We start from the raw sequence: 9,832 nt of genomic DNA, 5'->3' as shown, positions 1-9,832 counted from the left end.
CACAGGGCCTGGGGACGAGGGAGAATACAGAAGGCACTTACGAGGGAGGCTGGAGGGCCGCAGCCAGAGGGCCAGGGTCTGGGGGTGTGGTGTTGGGAGAAGACTGACCAAGCCCTGACTGAGTGCTGAGAACGGCACCTCCAACTCAGGCAGCAGCCACAGAGCCCAACGCACTGGGCCTAGCGGGGCCTGCAGACTTGCCCCCCATCTTCCCATGGGGAAGGGACTTCTCTGAACAGGCTGGAAGACATGGCTGACCGGGGATCCCCCACGCCGGCAAGGCCCACTGAGCGAGCAGGCAGCCCTGGAATCACTGAGGGAAACGATGACCCCTCCAGAGTCGACACCCCAAGAGGATGGAGGGCCCGGCTAGGGAGGGCTGGCCCCAGCTGTCTGGGGGGCAGGACCACGCCCTGGGGAGACGGGAGGGGGGCTGGGGGCCTGGGCTTCAGACCCTCCAAGGCACCTGGCTATGGTGAGTGGCAGGTAGGGGCAGTGGGGAGACCCGAGGGGGAGGCGGTCAGAGGTGGCGGCCGGCCCCACCCCGAGGACAGGCCGTCTGGACAGCAGGTTATGTATCACTATGTTAGTCCAGTTTTTTTTTGGTTAGACTTTAGGCACCGCGTTGGAGAAAGACTCCTTTAGACGTAAGAGGAAGGCCCTGGCGCCTCTGAGGAGGGGCCTGGCCACATGCAGAGCAGGGCAGGGGGCAGGCAGGGGGTCAGGCCACGGCGGACTCTGGGCCCCCCGGCGAGGCAGAGGGCCCTGCGGCGTAGCGGCGGCCGTAGCCCGAGGAGGAATACGAGGAGGAGGAGAAGGTCATGGAGAAGCCGGAACCCGTGGCGTCGAAGCTGCCTCGTCGCGAGCCGGCCCTTGACCCGGTGCGCGAGCCAGTGCGGGAGCCGGTGGCCGAGCCAGAGCCACTGACGCTGTAGGGGCTGTAGTAGCCCTTGCTGGACTGGGCGGCGGCCTCCAGCAGCCGCAGCCCCGTGCCCTCCTCCACCATGCTGCGGTCCAGCGCGTCCTTGTAGGAGATCTTGAGCTTGGTCTTGGGACAGGTGAGATACTTGGAGTAGGCGCTGACATCACGCAGCTTCTGGGCGGTGCGGGCGTCCACAGTGCCTTTCTGCAAGGCCTCGTCGAGAGGCACACGGCCCGGTGCCCCAGGCTCAATCAGCCCGCCCGTCAGGTACTGCACCTCCAGGAAGCGCTGGCCAGCCTCATAGTATAGCCAACCCTTCTTGAGTGCCTGGGCTGCTGACATCTTGGTCTTGGTGCGTGGGTCCTCGAAGCCAGAGAAGGCCTTCTGGGCCAGGCTGATACGGTCCACCATGATCTTGTCCACCAGGCCCTTGTTGACGGCCTCGGTGACAGGGAAGCGCTCGCCCGTGCTGGGGTCGATGATGCCACCGGTGCAGGCCTGGGCCTCCAGCAGCCGCTGGCCTGTGATGTTGTCCACCAGGTTGCGGTGCATGGCCTCGGTGATGGACACCTTCTCCAGGGTCTCCGTGTCGAGGATGCCAGCCACGGGGCCCGTCTCCTCCGTGGGGTCGGACCAGGAGGCCAGCTGGGTGCGGGAGACAGCAGGGCTGAGCGGGTAAGAGGAGGAGGAACCCACTGAGGACGAGCGGGAACGGAAGCCGCTGGCGTTGCCCGACAGCATGTCGGCAAACTCAGTGATGGAGAGCGTGCCGGCGCGGTACTGGTCCAGTGCCGAGCGGTCAATGAGGCTCTTGGCGATGGCCTCGTCGATGTCGTACTGGCGGCCAGAGCGCCGGTCAATGATCATGGACTTGACCACGCCGTCGGAGGACGAGATGGTGATCTCCTCCCACTCACACTCCTGCTCCGACAGCTCCAAGTAGGTCTGGTGGTCGATGAGGCCCTTGCGGTAGGCCTCGTACACAGACATCTCCTTGCCGGTCTCGGGGTCCACGATCACCACACGGCGCTTGCGCACCGAGGACTTGGAGGACGTCTTCCGCTCCCGCTTCTTCTCCTTCAGTGGCAGCAGGCACAGCCCGGTCTGGGGGTCCGTGATGCAACGCTCCATCAGCTGCAGGTAGGTGAGGTTCTCCTCCGTGTTGGGGTCGAAGAAGCCCTTGGTGTCGTCCGAGGGGTCGGTCAGGATCTCGTTCATCTCCTCGTCAAAGAGGCCACGCTTGTAGGCCACCTCAACGGGCAGGCGGTGGCTCTCCTCGGGGTCGATGATGCCGCCCGTGGCGATCTGGGCTTCCAGCAGGCGGATGCCGTGGTCCTTGAGGATTAGACCCTTCTTCATGGCCTGGAAGAGAGAGATGAGCTTCCCAGAGTAGGGGTCCTTGTAGCCGGTGACGGCGCGCTCAGCCGACAACAGCTTGTCCTTGAACTCGGGGCCCACAATGCCCATGCGGACAGCCTCCTCCACAGTCAGCTTGAGCCCCTTGATGGGGTCAATGACGTAGCCGGTGGCCGCCTGAGCTTCCAGCAGCTCGAAGGCGGTGCCGGGCCGGATGATGCCCTTCTTCATGGCCTGGTACACCGAGAGACGCTCCTTGGTGGCGTCTACGAAGACCCCGGCAATGCAGCTGGTGCCCTCCAGGAACTTCTGCAGGTTCTTGGCGACCTCCTCGACGGAGGTCAGGCCCTCCCGCAGCTGCAGCGCCGTGGCCTCGTCCATCACCTGCGAACGCACCAGCTCCTCCACGGTGATCTGCTTGCGCAGCCCGCGGAAGGTCAGCCTGCGGGTGTCCGAGAGCGGCAGGAGCAGCTGGCCGCTCTGGTCGTCCCGGCGGCACCTCTTCAGCAGCTGCGTGTAGCTCAGCCGCTCGTCGGTGGAGGGGTCTGTGTAGCTGCGGACCTCGCTGGGCTCCGAGAGCTGGTCGTACGTGTCCTTGTTGAGGTAGCCACGCTGGTAGGCCACCTCCAGCGGCAGGTGGAAGCCCAGGCGCGGGTCGATGATGCCGCCCGTGGCCAGCTGGGCGTCCAGCAGGCGCAGCGCCTCCTCGGCCAGAATCAGATCCTTCTTCATGGCCTGGAACAGCGAGATGGTCTGCTCAGTGTAGGGGTCGCGGTAGCCGGTCACGGCGCGCTCGGCCGACAGCAGCCGGTCGTGCAGCTCAGGCCCCACCAGCCCCTTGCGCACAGCTTCGTCCACCGTCAGCCGCTCGCCCTTCAGCGGGTCCAGCATGAAGCCCGTGGCCGCCTGGGCCTCCAGCAGCAGGCGGGCCACCTCGGCGCTCACCAGCCCCTTCTTCAGGGCCTGGTAGATGGTCAGTGTCTGCCGGGAGCCGGGCAGGTAGATGCCAGCCACGCAGCCCGTGCCATACAGGTAACGCCAGATGGCTTCAGCCTCGAGCACCTCCCGCAAGGTCTTGGTGCCCTCGCGGAGCAGGTTGTAGGTCTCCAGGGAGATGATGTGGGCCTCATAGAGCTCCTCAGCCGTGAGGCGGCGGCGTATGTAGTCGTAGGAGGCCAGGTTCTGTTGGCGGATGATCTCCGTCTTCTCAATGATCTCGATGATGATGATGATCATGCGCTCCTTGGTCACCCGGCCGGCCCGGAAGTCCTCCATGAGGCGGGCCCTCTGCTCCGCGGGGATCAGGTCCGACTGCATCACCTCCCACAGCGACATGGAGGCAGCGCCACTGGGGCCGCCGCCTGGGAGCTCGATCTGCGTCTCCTCGAATGCCCGGCGCGTCTCCTCCTCCGTGTACACCTGTGTGGTCTCCACCACCTCGGGCCCCTCCGCTGCTTTCAGAGGCAGGAGGAAGAGTCCGGTCTCAGGGTCCTCCACGCAGCGCCGCAGCAGCTGCAGGTAGGTGAGGTTCTCATGCGTGTTGGGGTCACAGAAGCCCCTGGTGCCATCGCTGGGGTCCGACAGCACGTGGTTTGTGTCCTTGTCAAAGTAGCCGCGCTGGCAGGCCACCTCAACGGGTAGGCGGTGGCTGTGCACGGGGTCGATGATGCCGCCCGTGGCGATCTGGGCCTCCAGCAGGCGCAGGCCGTGGTCCCTGAGGACCAGGCCCTTCTGCATGGCCTGGAAGAGGGAGATGGTGGAGCCCGAGTAGGGGTCCTTGTAGCCCGTTACGGCTTTCTCAGCTGACAGCAGCTTTTCATGCAGCTCGGGCCCCACCACACCCGCCTTGACGGCCTCGTGGACATACAGACGTTGGTTGCGCACGGGGTCCACCAGGAAGCCAGTGGCTGCCTGCGCCTCCAGCAGCAGAGTGGCCGTGCTGGGCCTCAGCAGGCCCCGCCGCATGGCCTCGTAGATGGTCACTTTCTCCTTGGAATCCTCCAGGTAGATGCCGGCCACACAGCCACTGCCCTGGAGGAGCGTCCGCACGGTGTCCACCTCCGAGAGGTCCTTCACCGATGTCTTGCCGTCCTTGAGCTGCTCAAATTGGGCCTTGCTGAGAACCCCGGAGTCTAGGAGCTCACTGGCCGGCACGGGGGCCCGCAGGCCGCTGAAGGACAGCCTCTCCTGCCGCCGGGTCTCGGTCTCCTCAACAATGGTGATGAGAATCTTAATGATTTTCTCAACGGTGACCCTGCCTGTGCGGTACTGCCGCAGCAGCTCCCGTCTCTGCTCCTCTGTGAAGTACTCGGAGCTGATGAGCTCCCAGACGCTGACCTTCTGGCCCTTAAAGCCACCCACAGGAACCTCAACGGTGGCCTTCTCAAAAGTCTCTCGGGCCTGCGCATCAGAGTAGAGCTCCTCCTGCCGGGCCCGCACAGCTTTCTCGGAGAGCGGCAGCAGGCTCAGCCCGGTGAGCTGGTCGGGCCGGCACCGCTGCTGTAGCTGGCTGTAGGTGACGGGCTCCTGTGCACCAGGGTCATAGAAGGTCTTGGCGTCATCCTGGGGCGACGACAGAAGCTCGCTCGTCTCCTTGTCCAGGTAGCCCCTCGCGTAGGCCATGTCCAGGGGCACGCGGTGGCTCTTGCTGGGGTCCACGATGCCGCCCGTGGACAGCTGGGCATCCAGCAGACGTAGGCCCTGCTCCCTGGGGATGAGACCCTTCTTCAGGGCTTGGAACAGGGACACACTCTGGCCCGAGTAGGGGTCCCGGTAACCCGTCACAGCCTTCTCAGCTGACAGCAGCTTCTCATGCAGCTCGGGCCCGACTAGGCCAGCACGCACCGCCTCGTCGACCGTCAGACGGGCGCTGGTGGTGGGGTCGACGATGTGCCCAGTGCCCGCCTGAGCCTCCAGCAGGGCCACAGCTACCTCGGGCTTCAGCAGGTCCCGCCGCAGAGCCTCGTAGATGCTCAGTCTCTGGCCCGCTTCCTCCAGCCACACGCCTGCGATGACACCGGCGCCCCGCAGGGCCCGTCGCACAGCGTCCACCTCGGCCACCTCCTGCACGGAGCACTCGCCCTGCTGCAGCTGCACGTACACGTCTCGGCTGATGACACCGCTCTCAAGCAGCTCAGCGGCGGGCACCAGGGCCCTCAGGCCCTGGAAGCAGAGCTGGCCTTTCTGCGCGTGCTCCTCCACCACGGTGATGATGATCTTGATGACCTTCTCCACCGTGATCTTCCCGGCCCGGAACTGGCGCAGTAGGTCGCGCCGCTGCTCCGCAGTGAAGTACTCAGAGTTGATGACCTCCCAGATTGTCACCGTCCTGCCTTGGAACTTGCCGAAGGGGGCAGACACGGTGGCCTTCTCGAACACGTCACGGACCTCCGAGTCTGAGTACACCAGCTCACCCCCCTTGGCGGCCTTGTCTGTGAGCGGCAGGAGGCAGAGCCCCGTGTCGGGGTCGCGCACGCAGCGCCCCAGCAGCTGCAGGTAGGTCAGGTTCTCGTGCGTGTTGGGGTCGAAGAAGCCCTTGGTGTCGTCGCTGGGGTCTGACAGCACGCGGTTCATGTCCTCGTCGAAGTAGCCGCGCTGGTAGGCCACCTCGACGGGCACGCGGTGGCTGTGCACGGGGTCGATGACGCCGCCCGTGGCGATCTGGGCCTCCAGCAGGCGGATGCCGTGGTCCCGCACGATGAGGTCCTTCTGCATGGCCTGGAAGAGGGAGATCTGCTGGCCCGTGTAGGGGTCCTTGTAGCCGGTGACCGCGCGCTCGGCCGACAGCAGCTTGTGGTGCAGCTCGGGGCCCACCAGCCCCTCCTTCACCGCCTCGTTGACGGTCAGCCGCCGGTTGTGCACGGGGTCCAGCAGGAAGCCCGAGGCCGCCTGGGCCTCCAGCAGCACCAAGGCGGTGCCGGGGCTCAGCAGCCGCCTCTGCAGCGCGGCATAGACGCTCAGCTTCTCATCGGTCGGCTTCAGCAGCAGCCCGGCGACGCTCCCGGTTCCCTGCAGGTAGCGGCGCACGTCCTCGCGCTGCGCGAGCTCCGCCACCGTGGTTCGGCCCTGCACCAGCCGCTGCAGCTCCTCCTCGCTCAGGATGCCGGCCTCCCTCAGCCGCTGAGCCGACACCTTCCGCCGCAGGCCCTCGAAGGCGTGCTGCGCCTCCTCCTCTGCAGCCAGGCCATCGATGGCGTCCCGGCCGTTGGGCAGGGCCTTGGTGGCAGCGGCCTGCGAGGCGACGAGCTCCTCTGTGCGTGCGGCGCGGTGCTCCTCTTCCAGTCGCTGCAGCCGCTCCCGCAGCTTCCGGTTCTCCTCAGCCAGCAGCTGCTCCTGCTGCTGCCGCTGCCGCTCCAGCCGCTGCAGCTCCTCCTGCTTGCGCCGCACGCCCTCCTCCGCCTCACGCTGCCGCCGCCTCGCCTCCTCCATGCTGGCCACCAGCTGCTGCCTCTCCTGCTCCATCTCCCGCTGCTGCCGCTGCTGCTCCTCACGCAGCTGCTGTGCCTTGGCCACCTCGTCTTCAAAGAGCCGCTCCAGCTTGGCCTTCTCCTCCTCCACAAAGCGCTCGCGCTGCAGCAGGCTGTCCCTCTCGGAGACGAAGCTCTGCTGCAGGGCCTTTGTCTCCTGCAGCAGCTGCTCCTGCTGCGCCGTCTGCATCTGCGGAGGCAAGGACGGCCGTGAGTGCCTGCGGCCGAGCACCCCATCCCGTCCCGCCCGCAGGGCAGACCCTGCCCGCCCGCCGCCACTGCTGCCGCCGCCACCGTGCGCGGGGCCGGTACCTCCTCAGACTTGAGCTGCAGCAGCTTGGCCTCCTGCTTGAGCCGCTCCTTCTCGCGCTCCAGCTCGGCGATGGCCTCGCGCAGGCGCCCGGCGTCCTGGTCGCTCTGCTGCCGCTGGACCTCCAGCGCCTGCACCAGCGTCACCTTCTCCTGCGTGGCAAGCTCGGTGCGGTGCAGCTTCTCGCCAATCTCCTCGGCCTGCCTCCGAAAGCGCTGGGCGTCCTCCTCGGCGCGGGCCTGGGCCCGGCTCATCTCGGCCACCCGCAGCCTGAGCCGCTCCGCCTCGGAGCTCATCTCCAGCTGCCGCTGCCGCTCCGCCTCCAGCGTCCGCTGGAAGCCCTGGGTCTCCTGCGCGAGCCGCTGCTCCACGCGCTCCTTGTCCTCCTGCAGCTGCCGCGCCTGCTCCTGGGCCAGCTCCTTCTGCTGCTGCAGCAGCTCGGCCTCGGCCTTGAGTCGCGTGGCCTCTTGTACCGCCTGCATCTTCTCCTTGAGCATCTTCTCAGCCAGGGCCCGCTGCTGCGCCAGGTCCTCCTCGGCCAGCTGCCGCAGCCGCGCCGCCTCCTGGGCCGCCACGCTCAGCCGCGCCGCCTCCTCGGCCACCTGCTTCATCTTCTCAGCCTCCTCCTCCAGGAAGCGCTGCGTGTTGTCCTTGTCACGCAGGATGAGCGCCCGGTTCTCCGCCTCGATGCGGGCCTTCAGCTTGCTCAGCTCCTCCATCTGCACGCGCACAGAGAAGAGCTCCTCCTCCACCTGGTTGCGCTGGCGCGCGGCCTCGGTCACCTCGGCCTTCAGCCGCTGCAGCTCCTCGTCCAGGATGCCCTTCTGGTGGTCGGTCTCCTCCAGCTGCAGCCGCAGGGTGGTCAGCTCCTGCTCCACCTGGGCCTTCTGCCGCAGCGTCTGCTCGGCGAACTTCTTGTGCTTCTCCATCTCCGCGTCGGCCGCCTGCTTCTGCCGCAGGGCCGCCTGCTCCGCCTGGGCCCGCCGCGCCGCCTCCTGCTCCGCCTCCTTGCGCAGCTTCTCCGCCGCGGCCTGCGCCTGCTCCCGGGCCTGGGCCTGCTCCTCGGCCGCCTGTTTCATCCGCTCGGCCTCCTCCACCTGCCGCCGGGACTGCGTCACCTCACGCTCCGCCCGCTCCCGCGCCGCCTCGGCCTCCTCAGCCGCGTGCCGAGCTGCCTCCGCCTCGCCGCGCAGGCGCTCCATGACGCTCTGCTCCTGCTGCAGCGTCTGCTGCAGCTCCTGCTCCTTCTGCTCCACGGCGAAGGCGTGCGCCTTCTCTTCCGCCTGCAAGCGCTTCTGCGCGGCCTCCTGCGCCAGCTGCAGCTGCCGAGCCGACTCCTGCTCCGCCCGCTCCCGCAGGCGCCGCGCCTCCTCCACCTTGGCCTTGAGCCGCTCGACCTCCTCCAGCGCGGCCTTGCGCTGCCGGGCCGCCTCCTCCTCGGCCACCAGGCTCTTCTGCACGCGCTCCTCGGCCTCCCGGCGCCGCTGCTCCTCCTCGGCCGCCAGCTGCCGCTGCCGGGCCGCCTCGAGCTCCACCTGCTCCTTGCTGCGCTGCGTGTCCTCGGCGCTGGCGCGGATGCGGCCCAGCTCCAGCTCCAGCTCTGCCTTGCCCGCGGCTGCCTTCTCGAAGCTTGCCTTGAGCGTCAGAATCTCCTCCTCCACTTGCCGCCGCTGCCGCAGCGTGTCCTCCACCAGCCCTTTTTGCCGCTCCAGCTCGTTCTCCGAGGCCTTGCGCAGCTGTGCCAGGCGCTCCTCGATGTCGGCCTTGTGCTGGGCCGCCTGCTCCTCCAGCCGCCGCCGCTGGAAGGCCTCGTCCTCCGCCAGCCGCCGCAGCCGCTCATTCTCCGCTTCCTTCTCCTTGAGCGCGATCTCTGCCTCCGTCTTGAGCTGCGTGGCCTCGCTGATGGCAGCCAGCTTCTCAGCCAGCACCCGCTCGGCCTCCGCACGCTGCCGGGCCGCATCCTCCTCGGCCAGCTGCCGCTGCCGCTTGGCCTCCTCAGCCAGGGCACGCAGACGGGCGGCCTCCTCGGCCAGCTCACGGAACCGGCTGGCCTCGGCCTCCAGCCTCTGCTTGGACTTCTCGCTGGTGGAGCGCGACTCCTCCTCAGCCCGGGCCTTGCTGGACAACAGCACCTCCATCTCCGCCCGCACCTTGGCCAGCTCGGCCTCCAGCTCCTGGCGCTTCTGCGCAGCCACAGCCGCCTCACGTTGCAGCCGCGCCAGCTCCTCCTCCAGCACCTGCCGCTGCTGCTCACCCTGCTCGGTCTCCGCCCGCAGCCGGATCAGCTCCTGCTCGGCTGCCAGGCGCTGCTGGGCGGTGCCCTCTGCCAGCTGCCGCTGCCGCTCCAGCTCCTGCTCGGCCAGCTCTCGCTGCCGCACGGCCTGCTCCTCCGCCTTGGCTCGCCGACGCGCCTCGCGCTCCGCCTCCTCCTTCTGCTTCTCGGCCTCGGCCTGGGCCAGGCTCTTCTGCTGAGCCACCTCCTCAGCCTGCAGCCGCAGCCGCAGCGCCTCGTTGGCCTTCAGCTGCCAGCGCTCCAACTCGCGCTCCGCCTCCTCGCGGGCACGCTCCGCCTCCGCCTGCTGCTGCGCCCGCCGCTCCGCCTCCTCCCGCAGCTGCGTCACAGTCACGTGCTCCTCCCGCAGCGTGCGCTCCAGCTGGGCCGTCTTCTCCGCGAAGGAGGCGCGCTTGCTCTGCAGCTCCACCTCGGCGCTGCGCTGGGCCGACTCCAGCGCCACCTGCACCTGGCGGGCCCGCTCGGCCTCGGCCTGCCGCAGCCGC

At 67.9% G+C, this 9,832-nt stretch overlaps 1 protein-coding gene across 1 annotated transcript in view; it reads right to left on the bottom strand.

Moving 5' to 3' along the window:
- Positions 1–721: 721 nt before the first annotated feature.
- The window catches only part of PLEC (plectin), a 33,923-nt gene continuing 24,812 nt past the window's right edge, over positions 722–9,832 (bottom strand). Inside the window, exons 32-33 of the mRNA XM_042783003.1 lie at positions 7,057–9,832; positions 722–6,934 (exon numbers count right to left, since the gene is read on the bottom strand). The exon at positions 7,057–9,832 is cut by the window's right edge and continues 647 nt beyond it. Of these exons, the coding sequence (XP_042638937.1) occupies positions 722–6,934; positions 7,057–9,832 (8,989 nt within the window). The remainder of the gene's footprint in view (positions 6,935–7,056) is intronic.

Source organism: Orycteropus afer, unplaced genomic scaffold (genome assembly GCF_000298275.1).
Source record: "Orycteropus afer afer isolate SDZICR_OR568_19922 unplaced genomic scaffold, OryAfe1.0 scaffold00574, whole genome shotgun sequence".
Taxonomy (NCBI): Eukaryota; Metazoa; Chordata; class Mammalia; order Tubulidentata; family Orycteropodidae; genus Orycteropus; species Orycteropus afer.
The sequence above is the reverse complement of the archived record's forward strand: the minus strand, read 5'-3'. Positions and strand labels throughout refer to the sequence as shown.